Here is a 20,160-nt window from a genome sequence, read left to right as displayed (position 1 = left end):
ATTGCAAAAAGATTACAACTTGATGAAGGTTCAGGTGATGATTAGCATTCTTTAGCAATAAACTATTTTTATCTTTTTTATTTTTATTTTTTTTAATAAACTATTTTTAAATTAGGCATCGACATTGCGTTTTTAGACATAATGCTACTGCACTCTTAATAGACAATGGTATAAACCTGTCTTTTATATGCACTGAGAAACAGAAATTCATGTCACTCACTTTATTGCAATATTGTAACCCTCAACATGAAATATCTCTGAGGTAAGCTGGCAGTAAGTTCATCAAAGAATAGCTCATTTCTGACACCTGTTGTGCTAATTAATAAGCCATGAGTTTCACTGATGCATTCATTATGGCACTCCCTATGCTAATCAGTATTGAGATAAGGAAAGCTATGGGGCTGTGTTGAGCTGTTTGGGTGTGACTGTGCACATCTCAGACATGGTGGGAGTATTTACACCATGGAAAGTGGCAAGAGTCCCCCTCCGCACCCCCTACCAGAGAGCTAGTTATTTAACTTTGACCTGCATACCACTGGATAGCTGAGTGTCCTCAGGAATGTGACCTTTCTGATAAAATTCTGACTGACCACCTCACCCTCATGACTACCTCTAGATTGGCAATGCCTGCTCTTTAGAAATTACCTGGGACCTTTACAACAATACTGATGACTGATACACAGGTCCCTGTTGGTGGAGATGCTGACTTGACTGGACTGGGGTGGGGCTTGGAAATCAGGAAACATTGAAAGCTCACCACGTGGTTCTAAACTGCAGCCAGGGTCACACTCATGCCTGTATGTCATATTGGGTTGGCCAAAAATTTCGTTCAGCTTTTTTTTCTGTAAGATATTCGGGAATATGATTTATGCCACATATTCTAACAAAGTTCATGACTGAACCCGGCTTGGCATCAGACCTGCTGACCCGCAGCCAGGAGTTTCTGGCAAAAGGAGAGAAAAACCAGCACTTCCCTGGTGGTCCAGTGGCTACAATTTTAAGCTCTCAATGCACAGGGCCTAGGTTCGATCCCTGGTCAGGAACTAGATTCCACATGCTGCCACCAAGAGTTCACGTGCCACAACTAAACATCCTGCATGCCACAATGAAGATTAAAGATCCCACGTGCTGCAATCACCCAGTGCAGCCAAATAAAGGAAAATAATTTTTTTTTTTTTAAATGGAGACACTGAAAATACATTGTCACCGCTTCTGAGATCTCAGTGTTTGCCAGTGTGACTGAGGAGTACCCCATAGCACTTGTGATCAGGTCGGGGATAGGGAGGGACAGCAGACTTGCTCAGGAACTGGGGAAAGGCTGTGCTAGCCCCAAAGAGCTCCAGGCTTCCTCTGCAGGGGTGTCTCAGCCTCATCACTCCAGGCGTCATTGTACAGGGGCTCAGGGATTGCTGAGAGGAGCCACTCAAATGAGTGCATGTCATTAGGAAAGATTTGTAGAGGAGCGAGTGCAGCTAGCTAGAAGGCCAGGACTAAGACAGGGACAACTGAAAGAAAATCCCAGTAGGGAAGGAGGCTAGAAGGCTAACCCCAGGGAGAAGGAGACAGACAACCCCTCCAAGGGCATGGTGCTGAGTCAGCCCTCCCGGGGATGGAGCACCTCAAAGAGTAGGTGCAAGGTGAGGGCTGGTGAGGAAAGTTAGTCCTGTAAAGAGGGGTAAAGAGTTAGTTTCTTCCTCCTTAAAGGACAGAATATGGGCTTCTCTGATAGCTCAGTTGATAAAGAATCTGCCTGCAAATGTAGGAGATCCCGGTTCCACTCCTGGGTCGGGAAGATCCCCTGGAGAAGAGATAGGCTACCCACTCCAGTATTCTTGGGCTTCCCTTGTGGCTCAGCTGGTAAATAATCCACTTACAATGCGGTAGACCTAGGTTTGATCCCTGGGTTGGGAAGATCCCCTGGAGAAGGGAAAGGCTACCCACTCCAGTATTCTGGCCTGGAGAATTTCATGGACTGTATAGTCCATGGGGTCGCAAAGAGTCAGACACCACTGAGTGAAACCATTCAAAGGACAGAAATGACAACTTCTAACCTTGAGGTAGGATGCCTTTGAAGCCCCAGGTTATTCATTTGAAGGTGACCCTCAGCAGTCCCTGGTTCCATGTCTCTACCCAACCTTGCAGGGTTTGCTCCCTTGTACCAGGAAACTGGCTTCCTTTCAACCCCTGGGCATGACATTGCTTCCCTCCCCACCCAGACCTTACTTGCTTCCTTCTACAGTAAAACCGGCAGAACTCTGGGGGCTGGGCTGGCGGTCTCTATCTGTCTGGCAGGCTTGGGAATTCAGATCCCGGGAATGGGACAAGAGTGCCATTCCCGAAGTCGCCACCAGGGACCACACCCAGCCCTGCCTTGAACTCTCATATTTAATTCCTGAATGCTACAAACATGGATTGCCTGGTTCCCAAGTCCCCAGCTCAGCTCGTCCTGCGGGGAAAGGAAAACAGCAGTGAGTCAAGCAGGGGCCGTGGGAGACAGACTCACAGCCAGGAAGACAGACTTTGACCCCAGACAGAGGAAAGGCTGGGCGGAAAGAGGCTGGGTCAGACCTGGGCTGTGTGCAAGGTCTGAGGCCCCTGAGTTAGGGCTAGTGGGTGAGGGCTTCTCGGAGGAGGAGGCCATGGGGGCAGGGTTGCTACCTCACCTAGTCCCAGTGAAGGAGAGGATCGGAGACTTGGGGGAAAGCCTTCCACTGTTACAAAAGGAACTGGGGGACCTTCCATGAGGGCCCTCTGCCCTACCCTGGTCTGCGGCGCCTTCCCAGATGCGACCTTCCCGCCCTGCTTAGACTGAACAACTCCATTTCCTTATTCCATTCATGGCTTGCACACTTAATTGCACATTTTTTAACGCCTTAAGCCATAAATTCCTGCTCTTTCCCCATGGTCTTCCCTCTGGACCGCAGTAGAAAGCGGGCGTTCTGTGTGCCCCGAATGAAGCACACTAGCTCTCTCCGTAGCGACGCTCTGCACACTCTCTCCCACGCCCCCCAACGCGCCTTAGCACGGGCGCTTCTAGATTTGCCCGCGACCTGGTTCGCACAACCCTCGCCCCCGCCCCTGCCGTGGCCTCCTCTGGGTCCAGGGCCTCCGCCCCGCCCCAGGCCCGCCCCCTCCCCGAGCGCCCATTGGCCGCTGGGGCTGGCCGGTCCCGGGCCGGAGCTGTGATTGCGGCTCGCCGGTGTCAGTCCCCGAGCGAGCGCGGGTGGCGGGGCCGGGAGCCGGTCCGGCAGCCGCAGGTGGGGCTGCTGGCAGCGAGGGACCCAGCCCGGGAGCCCCCCAGGATGCCCCGCGGGGACTCGGAGCAGGTGCGCTACTGCGCGCGCTTCTCCTACCTCTGGCTCAAGTTCTCGCTCGTCATCTACTCCACAGTGTTCTGGGTGAGTGACCCCAGTCGGGCCCCGGGATGGGAGGGGGAGAACGCACTCCCTTGTTCACCCACACGATGCGCCGTGGGGTGGGAGGATGGGGGTTGGGTTGGGTGCAGACTTGTCTGCACCAGGGAGGGGGCAGAAGCGCACAACTGGATTCTCGTCCCACTTTCCTTGGGAACCAGGAAATTCTGGCTGCTCGAGCTTAGCCTGAATTTCAGCCGCCGGGTGGGGAGCCTTAGAGCTCGTTGGCAAGGGCTACGACGAAGGAGCTCCGCGTGGCTCACCTGTGTGCACCTGACCAGCAGTTTGGTTCTAGGAGTCCACCAGCCTGCGCTGGTGCGGTAGGCTGTGGTTACCACGTTTGGCCGCTCCCGCCCCGCCTGCCGGGTGTTACTGAGTTCGCCTCCCCATCATTCTGTGGAGCAGTGGTCAGGCTTTGTGGTCTGGGGTTGGGGGACCTGGACTCCTTATCCTGTCCCACTATATACCTGCCAACGTCCCCCAGGATGCCTCCCCATTGTGCCGCTGGTTCCTCTAGGGTGGAAGGAGGATGCCTTGTGGGAGGTGTGGTCAGGCGGATTCCACCAGAAGTGTCTGAGGATATCTCCAGCTGCTTTTAGGTGCTCAGATCTTTAAAAAGCCCCTGCACTTTACCTTCTCTTCTTTCCTGTTGGGGGACAGGATGGTTGTGGTTGGACATGAACCAGCTTCAAATCCTGCCACTACCACTTTCCAGCTGAGTATTAGTGGGGAAGTTACTTCGTCTCCTGAGGCCATGGTTTCCTCATGTGCCAATAGAAACAGTGATGATACTCAACTTTCAGAATGGTTGTGGGGATTAACTGAAACAGGTCAAATCCGTTGCTTACTACAGGGACCAGCAAAGAGCTCAAGAAATCCCAGCCATTGTTATTATGGACAGGGGAGCTGACCCTCCTGGTAGGCTGACCCAGTAGACTGGGTTTCACTATGGAGATTTTGGACTGGGCTGGGCCCCCTCCTAGAAATGAGGACTTCTTTCTACAGGCCAGTGCCAGCCCTGCCACTCTAGAATAGTTCCCCTGCCCCCAGTATGCCACAGGACGGACTTGCCCAGGTACCTGACACCCATCCCCTGCAAACACATGCACACTCCGGTCTCTTTCTCAACCTTCATTGAGTCTTTTCTTCTGGTGGGAACTGCAAGATCTGCCATCAGGCTTTCCTTGTGACCCCTCTGTGGATGTGACCTTACCTGGTGTCCAGATCCAGATTCTTGATTTGTTCTGTTACTGACTCAATGGGAGATCTTAGGCAAGTCATTTCCCTGTCTGGGGCCTCAGAGCTGTGAATTGACTCACCCAGCTCCCAGTTCAGTTCTCTGACTCTATGTAATGAGCAAGAGTGATGAGCAGTATGTATGGGGGCTGGAGCACAGACTCACTGATGGATGGTCCAGGGTGGCAGAAGTGTTTCGTTTTGTTTTTTAATATTCATTATTTTGGCTGCGCTGGGTCTTCGTTGTGGCACGCGGGAAATTTAGTTGCAGCATACAAACTCTTAGTTGCAGCAGGTGGGATTTCCTCAGTCAGGGATCAAACCTGGGCCCCCTGCATTGGGAGTGTGGAGTCTTAGCCACTAGACCACCAGGGGAGTCCCAGGGGCAGAAGGTTTTATGTGAAACTGGGATGGGGATGATCTGAGCTGTCACTCAGCGGTTCTCTCTCAAAGTTACACCAGAATCAACTCAGAATTTTAAAAACACTCTAGATCCCTGGGCCCTGGCATACATATTTATTTAAACTTACTTAACCTCCCAGGTAAGTGTATAATAAGTGTTAAAAACTGCCGGGCTAGATGGTCTCATGGGCCCCTTGATTCTGATTCTGGGATTTTTTTTGCCTGCTCCTTGTTTGTCTGGCCTCAGAAGCTCCTTCCCTGGAGGTCAGAGTTGGCAGGGAGAAGGCTAAAGTTGATGGGTGGGGAGAGGGGGAAATAGGAGAAGACCAGGAGTCAGAAGGTGGGGGTTACTTTTTTGGCTTCACTGGTTCTCTCAACATTGTCACTGTCAGTCGCTAAGTTGTGTCCGACTCTTTTTGACCCCATGGACTGCAGCATACCAGGCCTCCCTGCCCCTCACCATCTCCTGGAGTTCACTCAAGTTCATGTCCATTGAATCAGTGATGCCATCCAACTGTTTCATCCTCTGTTACCCTCTTCTCCTTTTGCCTTCAATCTTTCCCAGCATCAGGGTCTTCCAATGAATTGGCTGTTTGCATCAGGTGACCAGAGTATTGGAGCTTCAGCTTCAGCATCAGTCCTTCCAAAGAATATTCAAGGTTGATTTCCCTTAAGATTGACTGGTTTGATCTCCTTGATGTCCAAGAGACTCCCAACAGTCTTTTCCAACACCACAATTCACAAGCATCAGTTCCTTGGCACTCAGCCTTCTTTATGGTCCAACTCTCACATCCATACCTAACTGCTGAAAAGACCATAGCTTTGTCTCCTAATTTCTTTGCATCTCCATTTTTCCATCTACAAAATGGGTAACTGATATCCTGCCCCACACCTCAATGGATTGTTTTTAGGGTTAGCCATGTGGGGAGAAGGTGACACGTGGACAAACCAAGTGCTATAAAAAAGAAAGTCACACAGTTAAAATGAAACTTGAATTTTCAACACCCTGCTTGCCACTGTCCCTGCAGCCGTAAGAAAAGACCACTCTCTGGCCCTTGCTCTGTCCCTTCTGGAGCAGGGTGGGACTCAGAACTCAGAATCCTCCCTTTTCAGCCACCTGAGACTGACTTTAAAAATCTTTAACTTCCCATCCCTGGAGGTATTAGTGCTTAATAATCTCCTTATGCATGCCAAGAACCCAGCCACCTGCCAGGGCAACTTGGTTGCCAGGTGCCAGAATTTGACTTCAGGGTGGAGGCCCAGTTTAAGTGATTTGTCCTAACTGGGTTTCTTGTTATTTGGAAACCATTACAGGAAAGCTTATTAGCTCAGTGCCAACCCTTGGGAGGAGCAGTGGGGCCAAGGGTTACTTGCTTTGTAAGCCCAAGGAGCTAGCATTTTCATCTCAGTTATCTAAGGAGCTAAAAGGTTCACCATAGCTATGCACCTTCTGTAGGACTTTATGCTTTAAAACTTATTATCAAATAGGAAATACAAGGACATTGTACAAAATTTAAACGTATGAAAGAGTAATCATCAGTTATAAGCCTTCCTCCCGTCCCTCTCTGGTATGCCCTGTCCATAACTTTCGTGAGTTTCTTTAGCCTTCCTTTTGTTTTTTGGCCTTGTCTTGTGGCATGTGGGATCTTAGTTCCCCAACCAGAGATCAGACCATGCCCCCTGTATTGGAAGCATGGAATCTTAACCACTGGACTGCCAGGGAAGTCTCTGTTAGGAGTTTCTTGTGATTCTTTTCTGAGATACTATCCCAGGCACAAACATGTTCATGTGTTATATACCCTTTCCCCCCCCCTGCATAAAATAGCATTCTGGGCTTCCCAGGGGCCCTAGTGATAAAGAACCTGACTGCCAAGGCAGGAGACTTGATAGACATGAGTTCAATCCCTGGGTCAGGAAGATCCTGAGGAGAAGGAAATGGCAACCCGCTCCAGCATTCTTGCCTGGGAAATCCCACAGACAGAGGAGCTTGGCGGGCTACAGTCCTTGGAGTTGCAAAGAGTCAGACACGACTGAACACACACACACGCAAAGTAACATACTATACACAGTTCTGTCCCTACCTGTTCACTTAAATTTAAATCCGTGTCAATTTTGGAGCTCTGATAGGGGCTGCCTCATTCTGTTTGATGGCTATGTAGAATTTACTGTGGATGCGTGCTAAGTCGCTTCAGTTTATGTCCGACTCTTTGTGACCCCATGGACTGTAGACCGCCAGGCTCCTCTGTCCATAGGATTCTCCAGGCATGAATACTGGAGTGGGCTGCCATGCCCTCCTCCAGGGGATCTTCCCGACCCAGGGATCGAACCCACATCTCTTTTGTCTCCTGCATTGGCAGACAAGATTCTTTACCACTAATGCTGTCTGGGAAGCCCAGAATTCACTGCAGGCTATGCCAAAATATATTTCATCTGTCTCCAGCTTGGGGACTCAGGACTAAAGATTAAGGACCAGTCTTTGATTACTGCAAAGAGTGCATTTTTGAATGTGTCATTTGCACATGTGTGTATGTCTGCAGGGTGATTTCTAGAGGTGGACTTGCTGGGTTAAGGGCTATATGAATACATAATATACATATGGGGATGCACTCATCTTAAGTGTATATGACTTAGTGCATTTTTACGAAGTGAACATCACTGTACAATCAGCCCCCAGGTCAACAAACAGAACTGTCAGCAGAACCAGAAACCCACCTTGTGTCCACTGCCAGTTGCTACCACCCCTCACCAGTAGTAATCACTATTGGGATGCCTAATAACACAGAAAAGCTTTGCCTGTTTTTGTACGTACATTAAAACTTTTCATTAATGTTGTTAAAACAGCCATAGTAGAAGCTATAAGTATTATAAATTATTTATGTGTAATATTATATTACTTTAAACTGATTCACTTTTTAAACTTAAATTTATTTCCCGTGTGACTTGCAGGATCTTAGTACCCCAACCATGGAGTGAGCTTGTGCCCTTGGCAGTGAAAGCGTGGAGTTCTAACCACTGGACTGCCAGGGAATTCCCTACACTTAAATTTATTTTTAAAAGGAGGCTTTATATCACTACTTCCAATGGGGAAGGCTTCCTAAGTGGTGCAGTGGTAAAAAATCTGCCTACCAGTGAGAGAGAAACAAGAGACTCGGGTTGGAGCCCCGAGTCAGGAAGATCCCTTGGCGGACTACATGGCAACCCACTCCAGTATTCTTGCTGGAAAAGTCAATGGACTGAGGAACCTGACGGGCTGCAATCCACGGGGTCACAAGAGTCAGATACGACTGAGTGCACGCGCACACACACACAATGGGGAACCAAAACTCCTCATCGAAAATAGCTGGTAACAGTGACAGTAAACACAGTGCAGGGAGCAAAATCACATTGTGAAATCCTAGCTGGACACTGCGGGTGCTGGAGGCTGCGAACCTGAGGCTTGGCTGGGTTCTCCCAAAGGCAGCTTGGCAGATGTCTTGAGAGGTGTAAAGACAAACTGACACCAAAGCCGAGATTTGCTCCATGATGAGACTGGAAGGATCAGAAGGAAAATGAGCAACAAAAATTTCTCTTAGTCTGTGAGTCAATATGAACATGACCTTGAACCACTTATGAGATCTCTTTTGCCATGCTTGGGGGCCCTCTTTTTTTTTTAGAGGGTGACCCCAGGGCTCCGACAGGGCATGTCTCAAGGTCACTCAGCACAGCTGGCACTAGCCTTCAGGTGTCCTCGTTTCCAGTTCAGTGAGAAATGAGCTCATCCACAGGCTCTTGGAGCCTCCTCTTCCCACTGCACGGGTGAATCATTCTGACACATGTGCCCTCAGCCCACTGGGGACACACCTCTAATTATAGCACCGACCACAGGGTATCCTAGAGATCTGTTTACATGACTTTTTTCTCGCTGAACTGTGGGCTCCTGGAGGTCAGGGGAGTAGCCCTTTCACGTCCTCTTCCGGTCTCAGGGCCGGGCACACAGTGGGTGCTCAGGAAAGGCTTGTTGCATTGGGGTGGCTAAGTCCCGACCTATACCTCGGAAGCAGGGATTGGAGATATGGGCGCCCGGATCAGAGGCCAAACTGGGTGTGTAGCCAGCAATGGTCAAGTTTGCTGACGCTTTGAATTTGCAAAGTGGACTGGACTGATCATGGAGACACTGGCTGTCTAGAAAGCACCAAGCCTATCCCCTTACAATGAGGTAGGGTTTTCGGTTGGGTAAGGGTGTCAGGGCTGAGCGGTGTCTATAATTGGGAAGGAAGTGGGTGCGGACAGGTGGTGGAGGTTATAAATGCCGGAGGCAATCTTAAGTCTTTCTTGTCCCTTCAAGGATGGGCCTCATTACCATAGTTCTTGTTACCCAAAGTTTAATGGTTAAGAGTGTGGACTCTGTACCAAGCTATCTGGGTTCAAATCCGGACTCTGACACTTACAGGTTGAGTGACATAGGCATTAACTTCCGTCTGCCTCAGTCGTCCTATCTGAAAAACAGGTGACACCAGAACCTACCTGAGAGTCGCTGAGACCCTTAAATGGATTAATTATTGGAAGGGCTTAGAGCAATGCCTGCCACGTGATAAACACTACACCGGCTACTTAAGAGTTAGCCATTCTTTCCCTGCCTTCCTTTCTATTCTTCAATTAGAAGGGCCCTTGAAGGCACCTCTAGTGTGAACTTTTAATTTTACTGAGAAGGAAACAGGCCTGGAGAGGAGAAGCAAAGATCAGAGACCCCACAGCAAGTTAATGACAGACCCAGACCAGGACTTAGCCACCTGACTTCAGTTTCTTCATGGGGTCACCATGACCTTTACCAGCAATGGTATCCCCCTCCCCCATCCCCCGGTGGCCCTCCACTTGTCAGGGCTCCAGGTATTAAGTGGACAACAGCATTTCTGGAAGGAGCTAGGTAACTGGCCTCCCTCTTGAGCACAGCAGGAATTTTTAAGTTTTGAAAAGAGCTTTGTTTGTGCAAAAATAATATGTGGCCCATAGTTGAAAAAGAATTCCAACCAATTCAGGTAAGCACAGAGATGAAAATAAAAGCCACTTTCAATGCTATCAGTAAAAGGACCATTGTTGGGGTAAATACTCATTTGGACATCTCATGACACATTTGTGTGTGCGTGCTAAATGACTTCAGTTGTGTCTGACTCTTTGCAACCCCAGGGACTGTAGCCTGCCAGACTCCTCTGTCCGTGGGATTCTCCAGGCAAGAATACTGGAGTGCGTTGCCATGACCTCCTCCAGGGGATCTTCCCAACCCAGGGATCGAACCCCCGTCTCTTACGTTTCCTGCATTGGCAGTCAGGTTCTTAACCACTAGCACTGCTTGGGAAGTCCCTTCCTTGTACATATATGTAAATATTTAAATTTTTTTTTTTTTACTGTGTTTGATTGACTGGGAAGTTCTATTTCCTTCTTGTTCTAGGCAAGCATTTCAAAGAGAAAATAGTGAAACTCAAGAAAATGAGGAAGCTTAAATAGTGGAGGTGGTCACGGGCCCAGAGACGGCCTGGGGCTGGGCTCAGGCCTCAGGCCCAGAGAGGTCCCTCCCCTAGCTGGGCCACAGGACCTTTACAATCCAGAGAATCCAGAAGGCAGCCCCTGAAGGGGTTTGGAGAATTTTCTAATGCTCTCATTTTCCAGATGAGCAAGTAAGACCCCAAGAAAGTTTCTTTGTGCTTAGTCGAGGCTTCTGTGGGTAAACCCGCCTTTTCCTGTAAGAGAAGGGTTGTTTTATGCTGTAGGACTGGGTTGGGAGCTCACTGCTACCTTCGGTTGGTTGTTCTTGAGAAGCAGGAGTAAGTAACAGTCTGCCCTTCTCCTTCCCCCTGCCCAGTGCCTCTTCTCTCTGGGTGGCTCACAATGCCGACCTGGGGTAGGTAGGACTCAGAGTCAACCAGACTAGGGACTGATAATGAAATTTTTGGAGCAGCTGGCTCCAAATACAGGGGAAAGATGTCTTCTGGGTAAGCCTGGGCATGGGGGATTGAAAAGACAGACCTTTCCCAGAGAGCACCTCTGGATGTGAGTGGGTTAGAATTGACATCTTCATGGAAGACAGGAGAGTCCAGTCTTGACACGCCATTCCCTCCAGGGTGGGGACCATTTGTTTGCTTATTCAGTCAACAAAATAGTTATTTAATGCCTACTGGGTATACCAGGCACAGTGATAGTTAACCAGGAAACAACTGTGAACAAGATAGACTTGTCTGGAAGACAGACAAACCACTAAATACACATAGCTGCGATAGGTGTTAAGGAGCAAATTAGGGAGGAAGCAGGGAAAGGTGGAAATTCCTACTTTAAATGGGGTGGTCAAGGAAAGACTTATGAGGAGCTCAAAGACTGAGAGGCTTCCCAGGTGGTTCAGTGGTAAAGAATCAGCCTGCCAATGCAGGAGATGCAGAAGATGTGGTTTTGATCCATGAGTTGGGAAGATCCCCTGCAGGAGAAAACGGCAACCCACTCCAGTATTCTTGCCTGGAAAATCACATGAACAGGGGAGCCTGGCGGGCTACAGTCCATAGGGTCGCAAAGAATCGGACACAACTGAGCAACTGAGCATGCATGCAAAGACTGAGAAGGAGCCAGCCACACAAAAGGCCTGTAGAGAACATCTCAGATGGAGAGAACATAAGTGCACAGGCCCTAAAGTAGGCAAGTATGGTTGCAGCACATGAGGAAGCCTGCTGCTGCTGCTGCTAAGTCGCTTCAGTCGTGTCCGACTCTGTGTGGCCCCATAGATGGCAGCCCACCAGGCTCCTCTGTCCATGGGATTTTCCAGGTGAGAGTACTGGAGTGGGGTGCCATTGCCTTCTCCGTGAGGAAGCCAAATTATGGGAGGAGAGACTGGTGGGAGTCTGGTCATATGAGGAGTCTGGGGTCTGAGTGACCTAGGGGGGCAGTTTCATTGTCAGGACTTGATGGCAGTGCCATCTGGAGACATGGATCAAGTGCTGGTTCTGCTGTGACTCTGAGTAAAGAGCAGACTCCCTGAGCCTGCTGGATGGCTCACCTATGGATGCTGTGGGGAGGATCCCGCAAGATGAGAGATGTGGGAGCTCCCAGCTCACTGTAGGCCTGGTCCACGGAGGTGATGGAGACTTACCTGGGGAGCCTTACAGAGCTCAAGGGAACTGGGACATTAGATGTGATCACTTCTGGAACTTGTCTTATCAGAGGAGATTACTTTCTGCTGAGGATGCTCTGCCTGCTTAGAGCAGATGGCTGTGGCTTTGCTCTCAGGTGGAAAAGTCTGACCCCTTGGGAGAACATGTGGCTTCTTCTAGGAGCTGGGCCCTTCCTACTCTTCACTTCCTGGCTTTAATGGTGCACCAGTAGAGGCTCTGCGCCATATGCTGCGCATGTGAGTCTAGCCTAACCAGAAGGCGCTGAGAACACCCAGATGAGAGAAGAGGGGATGGGAAAAGCACTTCTGGGAGCCTAGAGGCAGGGTCTGCCCTTGCCAGAGAATGTCAGACAGATGATGTCAACAGGGGCACTGTTCAGCTCCAGGCTGGGCCTTCTTGCCTAGGCCAGGAGGAGGAGACCAAGGAGCAGATTAGGAGAAGAGAAGATGAAGAGGTCAGCCCACGAGGGAGATGGAAACTGAAATCAGGCAGCAGTGGCCAGCTGGAGCTGGTGTGTGGTTTTCTGCCCGACTGTCTGGCTGTGACTGCAGAGGAGCCCTGGGGACACTTCCAGGAGGTGGGAGCTGGGCTGGAGGGGCGCAGAGGCCAGGCTGAAAGGAGTAGAGATAAGCTTCGGGAGGGGAGGGTGGGTCACCGCAGAATTGGATGTTTCTTGGGCCTGGTTGTTGAGGTCAGAAACAGCCACTGGGGGAACTAGGCCTGGAGGCCCAGCTCTACTAGGCAACTAGTTAGGAGAATGAGCGCTCCTTGTTTGATGGGTGGGGAGCAGGTCTGATTGACTGAGTGACCATGGACAAGTCACGAGCAACTCTGTGCCTGTTTCTTGTCTGTGGACATGAGGTAACCCTTGTACCTTGAACAGAACCAGGCTTGGGTGGGCAATGCTTCCAGAGCTCTTAGCAGGGTGTCTTGTGTAATAAGCATCAGCGTGGATGCCAGGAGAAGTGGCATCACTGGGTGGGAGCCAGGTGGCAGCTTGCTGGGTGTTGGCAGAGAGGCTGGAGGGTGGGAGGAGCCTCCACTTTGCACTTACATCACTGAACTTGCACTTCACTTCTCTGGGTTCTCAGAACAACCCTGTAAGCTGGACACTCGTCCCCTTTTACAGCTGAGGGGACTGAGGCCTAGAGGGAGACATGACTGACACAACCCACTGTTTGCCTCCATCCCTGAGACCAGAGCTGTTTCACTGTGAAAATTGTACCTGTTGTGTTTTGTTTAATTCTTTCCAAAGGAGACTTTCTCACTGATGGAGATATTTGCATCTTAGTCTGCGGGGAGGTAAATATTTGCCCAGAGGGTAGAAGGAGAACAGCCTTGGCCCGGTCATTCTCAGAGCCCTCCCCTTCCTGCGGAAAAGCCCCTCCCAGATGTGGCAGGTGGCCTTGGACAAGTCAGGGCTCCCTGTTGCTGTTTGCCATCCCTACCGGAAGATGGGCTATACTGGGTTCAGTGCAGGGGGCTGCGGTCAATTCCTGTGCATCCACTGAGAGCTGGGCTCTGGGCCCAGAGAAGGGCCCATTGTGCTTGGTGGTGGGCAGAGGGCAGCCTCCAGCCTGACCCATCACAGACCGGGGCCAAATACCCTGCTGTGGTGGAGTGGGGTGCTGGCTTCCAAGGCTGGCACGAATTTAGAGACTGGGTCACTTCCTGAGGTCGAAAGACAGGACCTTCTAGGCCATTGGATCTGTGAGGCCTCCCGTCTCACGGATTTCACAAGCACATGTATGTAAGATCCATTTTCACATCTGATTCCATGGGTCTGGGTTGGGGCCCAAGCACCTATAATTTTTAAACTTCCCCAGGTGATTCTAAGGAGCCGCTGGAATAAAACCGCTCATGGCGGTGTCTGTGAGGGAATTCTGGTGGAGTGGCCTGCTTTCCAAGCCGACTTTCTCACTAGCTGAATCCTGATTGATTTGCTGAACGTTTTCCCAATCTTGCTGACCATCTGGACAGTGTGTGGGCTGGGGAAGTCGGTATGCCTGTTTGAGGGAAGCTCGCTGGGAGGGAGCTGTCCTGGAGGTGGAGGGAGCATGCTAGGTGGGCGTGGACAAGTCGGGGATGTGAGGGGTGTTGGCAGCACCCAGTCGGGGCTGGTGGAGGTATGTAGAGACTACCAGCCTTGGCATTTGGGTGACTGTGTGGAGGCTGGGCTTCTCTGGGGATCTAGATGTATCTGGTTGTGGGTGGGTATCCATAGTTCTAGAATTCTGTATTCCTTTCGTTATCTTTACAACATCCCTTTATCTGCTTTAAAGGCAACGCTTCTCTGTAGTTAACTTTGTAACTTGAAGACGTTTCTATAGAACCAGACTTGAAGTTTCTTGAGTCAGGGATTCACACACTTAGAGGGTGAGCTGTGATCATTTCTCCCCTTCAATTATGTCTCCAGTTTGAGAACAGCTGATCTGTTAGCATTGTGTTGGAAGGCTGACTATGATCTACTGAGTGTCAGTGACCTAAAGTAATGACCCTACAGGGGAGGTGCGACAAGGAGGGAAGCAGAGTTTCAGATGGCTGTGATGAACCTGCTTGGGGTCACTGTAATGGCCCAGTTAGTGGAAGGATGAGGACTTGACTTCTGACTCTGACCATGAGCTCTGTATTGGGTTGAATGGTTCCCTCCCCCGCATCCCCAACAACAACATAAAAGATATGTTCATGCTGCAGAACTTGTGAATGTGGCCTTATTCGGGAAAAGGGTCTTTGTAGATATAACTGGGCTCAGAATCTTGTGATGAAGTCACCCTGGATTGACAGAACATGGCTTAAACTGAAATGACAAGCATCCTTGTAAGAGAAAGGCAGAGGGAGCTTTGAGGCAGAAGAGAAGACAGACATGCCGAGGGAAAAGCCGTGTGAATGCAGAGGCCAAGGAATGCCTGGAGTCACCTGCAGAAGCTGGAAGAGGTGAGAGAGGATATTCCCCTGGGCCCTTGGGAGGAGGCATGGCCCTGCCCCACCTTGGTTTCAGGCTTCAGTTCAGTTCAGTTCAGTTGCTCAGTCATGTCCGACTCTTTTTGACCCCATGAATCGCAGCACGCCAGGCCTTCCTGTCCATCACCAACTCCCGGAGTTCACTCAGACTCACGTTCATCGAGTCAGTGATGCCATCCAGCCATCTCATCCTCTGTTGTCCCCTTCTCCTCCTGCCCTCAATCCCTCCCAGCATCAGAGTCTTTTCCAATGAGTCAACTCTTCCCATGAGGTGGCCAAAGTACTGGAGTTTCAGCTTTAGCATCATTCCTTCCAAAGAAATCCCAGGGCTGATCTCCTTCAGAATGGACTGGTTGGATCTCCTTGCAGTCCAAGGGACTCGCAAGAGTCTTCTCCAACACCACAGTTCAAAAGCATCAATTCTTCGGCACTCAGCTTTCTTCACAGTCCAACTCTCACATCCATACATGACTACTGGAAAAACCATAGCCTTGACTAGACGGACCTTAGTCGGCAAAGTAATGTCTCTGCTTTTGAATATGCTATCTAGGTTGGTCATAACTTTTTTTCCAAGGAGTAAGCGTCTTTTAATTTCATGGCTGCAGTCACCATCTGCAGTGATTTTGGAGCCCCCAAAAATAAAGTCTGACACTGTTTCCACTATTTCCCCATCTATTTCCCATGAAGTGATGGGACCAGATGCCATGATCTTCGTTTTCTGAATGTTGAGCTTTAGGCCAACTTTTTCACTCTCCTCTTTCACTTTCCTCAAGAGGCTTTTTAGTTCCTCTTCACTTTCTGCCATAAGGGTGGTGTCATCTGCATATCTGAGGTTATTGGTATTTCTCCCGGCAATCTTGATTCCAGCTTGTGTTTCTTCCAGTCCAGCGTTTCTCATGATGTACTCTGCATATAAGTTAAATAAGCATGGTGACAATGTACAGCCTTGACGTACTCCTTTTCCTATTTGGAACCAGTCTGTTGTTCCATGTCCAGTTCTAACTGTTGCTTCCTGACCTGCATACAGGTTTCTCAAGAGGCAGGTCAGATTGTCTGGTATTCCCATCTCTCTCAGAATTTTCCACAGTTTATTGTGATCCACATAGTCAAAGGCTTTGGCATAGTCAATAAAGCAGAAATAGATGTTTTTCTGGAACTCTCTTGCTTTTTGCATGATCCAGCGGATGTTGACAATTCGATCTCTGGTTCCTCTGCCTTTTCGAAAACCAGCTTGAACATCAGGAAGTTCACGGTTCATGTATTGCTGAAGCCTGGCTTGGAGAATTTTGAGCATTACTTTACTAGCATGTGAGATGAGTGCAATTGTGCGGTTCTGGCCTCCAGAATTTTGAGAGAGTGCGTTTCCGTTGTTCTAAGCCCTTTGTGGTAATTTGCTGTGGCAGCCCAGAGAACCAGTGCAAGCCCTTTCTGCCTCACCCGGTTGCCTGGCTAGGGAGGGGTCCAGTTGAGCGAGGCCTTGAAAATTCCTTTCCCTTCAGCAGGTGCTGAAAGCGGAGGAGAAGGGGTGGGGCGGGGGGAGGAGCCTGGCTGGCCAGGTTGAAGGCCCATAGTCCCACCCCACTGGGGCCCCGCCCCTCACGAAGCCCCGCCTCTCAAGCGGCCCGGCTCCACGCAGGTCCCGCCCCTTTCCAGCCTCTGCCCGAGCAGATCGAAGGCTGTGTTCTACAACTGATTCTCAAGGGTTTTTCCTCTGCGAGGAAAGCCTGATAGAAAGAAGTTAAAGCATGGGAAGGGAGTACAAGTTAGCTCTCAGGAAGGACTTCCAGATTCTGAAAATAGTTGAATCTAAGCTGCTTGCCGAGCGGAGCTGTGAAACACCCACTGTTCCCCTACAACCTCTCAGAACAGGAGTGTCACCCACCCCTTGGGGCATTTAGGATGTGGTGGAGTTCCAGTTGGGCGAACTTCGAAGGGCGTGGAGAGCATCTGGTGTAGCAACACCTTCCTTCCGGAGCAGAGGGAACTGAGACCAGACCACACAGAAAGTGCCTCTGGTTCGAATACCTCCATTCAGAGGGGACAATAGGAACTGCTTCGTGATTTCACCCCAGTGACAGCCTCTCTCGCTGGCATTGTTGGTGTCCTCCCCTGTAAACGGGCGTGCTGCCGCACCTGCTGCAGAGGCCTGATGTGTGACCTGTCACAGACTGGCCTTCTCTGCAGAGCTAGAAAGAACTCAGGCAGCGGGAACTCTGTACCTGCCTCTGACCTGGTTCTCTTCAGCCTTTGACGAGGAAGCTCTATTTGCCTGACGCTATGCTGGGTCGGGGGACAGATGTTGCAGTCATGTCCCTGTCCCTTGAGAGGCTGGCACTCACTGTGTCCCAGCAGTGTGCTCAGGACAGCAGCTGACGTTCTGTGATTGGGGTGGAGCCGGCCGGCAGCTCCCAGGAGGCTCCGGCTGATGGGGAGGCTTATGGGGAGGCTTAGTCAGCAGTGGAGGCTTGGGTTCTGGGCGGAAGTAGCCACTTGACTTTCCATCCTGGAGAGGAGGTGGGCTTAGCATCAGAGCGGAAAGAAGACGAGGACAGGAGTTGTTCAGGGGCCCACAGTCCTGAGACAGGAGCGGCCCTGTTTTTGTCTTCCTTTTTCACTGCAGTCTCATTTACTCACCTTACTTAGAATTAAGCTTTCCCTTTGCAATTAGAAAACCTCCCTTGTCTGCCCTCTGTCTAATCTGGTTGTGCCTTGTGCTTCCTCTTTTGTCTTTTTAATTTTTATTCCAGCTTTATTGAGATATTTTTATTCCAGCTGTATACATTTAAGGTGTACATAATGATTTGATGATGGTTTGAATTAAATCATGAAATGATTATCACAGTAACTTTAGTTACCATCATCTGATATATCAATAGATATAAAATTAAAGAAATAGAAAAGAAAAATTTTTCCTCATGATGAGAATGCTTAGGATTTACTCTTTAAAAAGTTTCACGCCTGACATACAGTAGTGTTAATTATATTTATCATATAGTAAATTACATTTCTAGTATTAACTTACCTTTTAACTGGGCATGTGGGATCTTAAGTTCCCTGACCAGGGATTGAACCCGTGCCCCCCTGCAGTGGAAGTGAGGAGTCTTAACCCCTGGATTGCCAGGAAAGACTCTTGTCTTTTAAAAGCTAACAATGAATGAGCCCTTCCTATGTGCTAGACTGTGCTCTTTCTTAGACATTCTTTCCTTTAATCCTCCAGCAACCCTGAGAGCAGTTTTAGGCTTATTGCCCCACTCTACACTGAGGTAAAGAGAGGCTCAGAGAGGTTAGGGAACTTGCAAGTAAATGCAAAACCTTACTCTTTCTCTTCTGGCAAACTTCTCGATGCCTTCCTGTCCCAGGTATTTGTCCTTAGGAGGAGAACACTTTTAAGGGAGGTGGGCTGTTTGGGGATGAGTTGTTTGTTCTTTGGTTCTATCCTTTAGTCACTCATTTAACATTTCCTAAGCATACAGGAAATACTTGGGGGCTTCCCAAGTGGTGCTAGTAGTAAACAACCTGCCTGCCAGTGTAAGAGACGTGGGTTCGATCCCTGGGTCGGGAAGATCCCCTGGAGGAGGCATGGCAACCCACTCCAGTATTCTTGCCTGGAGAATCCCATGGACAGAGGAGCCTGGTGGGCTACCGTCCATAGGGTCGCACAGAGTCAGACACGACTGAAACAACTTAGCATGCACACGTGCATGCAGGCATACAGGGGCTGTCAGATTCTCCCCAAGATGCTGCTAGAGGAGAAAGGGCACTGGAGTGGGGACCGACTTTCTGGGGCAGGGACCCTGGGCTCCTCAGGGAGATGGGTTGACTGCCCCACTCTGTGGAAAGGGCAGGGGCAGCCCTGAAGTGGCCCAGGGCACCTGGGCCGGTCCCCTTCAGGCTGTAGGCTCTCTGGAGCTACAGGAAGGGAGAAATGGAGCCTTCAGAAACATCACTGTCCTTCAGAAACAGGTTTAAAAAAATTTTTCTTTTAGGAGAGGATGTGCCAGGGTGTGAGAATTCTTTGTTCCCGATGGAAAAAGGCAGCTTGCCGTGGAGAGAGCACTGGCCTTGGGAGTCTGGAGGCCTGGTTCACAGCTGCTGACCGAAGGCTAATGTGCTGTGTGACCTTGTGGGAGTGACTGCTTCTCTCTGGGCCTCAGATGCCCATCTGCCAAATAAGAGAAGGGGACTGGAACAGCACCATCTCCTTAGTGCTGGTGGTCCACAGTGATTTTAGGTGCTTCTGGGGGGGACATTTTAAAATTTAATATGTGTGTATTCGGTGTAATGTGTATTAAAGAAAATAATTAGTACCTCAGATTTATGATTTCATAGATGTAGATTAGGTTAGGTCAGGACCGTATTTATCTTAGTAAGAAAAGTCAGTCAATTTAAAGAAAAACTGTGGCATTTCCCGGTCAGGTATAGGCACTTAATAGTCTTTTTATCTGCTGAACCTTAACGAAAGAATGGGGATTCTCATTATGTGTTACAGCACTTTACAAAGGAACTTCCCCTTCTCACTGGGTCCTTTGAGTGACCATTAGGCAGTTATTATCATTCCTTTTTGGGTGGCGCTAGTGGTAAAGAGGGCTTCCCTGGTAGCTCAGCTGGTAAAGAATCTGCCTGCAATGCAGGAGACCCTGGTTCAATTCCTGGGTGGGGAAGTTCCCCTGGATAAGCTACCCATTCCAGTATTCCTGGGCTTCCCTGGTGGCTCAGATGGTAAAGAATCCACCTGTAATGTGGGAGACCTGGGTTTGATCCCTGGGTTGGGAAGATCTCCTGGAGGAGAGCTTGGCAATGCACTCCAGTATTCTTGCCTGAAGAATCCCCATGGACAGAGGAGCCTGGGGGCTATAGCCCATGGCGTCACAAAGAGTCAGACATGACAGCGTGTGCACATGCACACATCATTCCTATTTAGCAGCAGAGTCAGCTGACTCTCCAAGAGGAAAGTGGTCTATCCAAGGTCACACAGCTTCTAAGTGGGCTCAGCTGGCACATGCTCTTTGCCCACCAGC

General features: G+C 49.8%; 1 protein-coding gene across 2 annotated transcripts in view; it reads left to right on the top strand.

Moving 5' to 3' along the window:
• TSPAN15 (tetraspanin 15) overlaps positions 3,197–20,160 on the top strand; it is a 56,594-nt gene continuing 39,630 nt past the window's right edge. The window contains exon 1 of one of the 2 annotated variants that reach the window (XM_018042488.1): positions 3,197–3,398. In XM_018042488.1, coding sequence (XP_017897977.1) covers positions 3,303–3,398 — 96 coding nt within the window. In that variant the 5' untranslated portion in view covers positions 3,197–3,302. The remainder of the gene's footprint in view (positions 3,399–20,160) is intronic. The other variant, XM_018042487.1, reaches the window with a different exon arrangement.

This window comes from Capra hircus, chromosome 28, assembly GCF_001704415.2.
Source record: "Capra hircus breed San Clemente chromosome 28, ASM170441v1, whole genome shotgun sequence".
In the NCBI taxonomy this organism is placed as follows: domain Eukaryota; kingdom Metazoa; phylum Chordata; class Mammalia; order Artiodactyla; family Bovidae; genus Capra; species Capra hircus.
The sequence above is the reverse complement of the archived record's forward strand: the minus strand, read 5'-3'. Positions and strand labels throughout refer to the sequence as shown.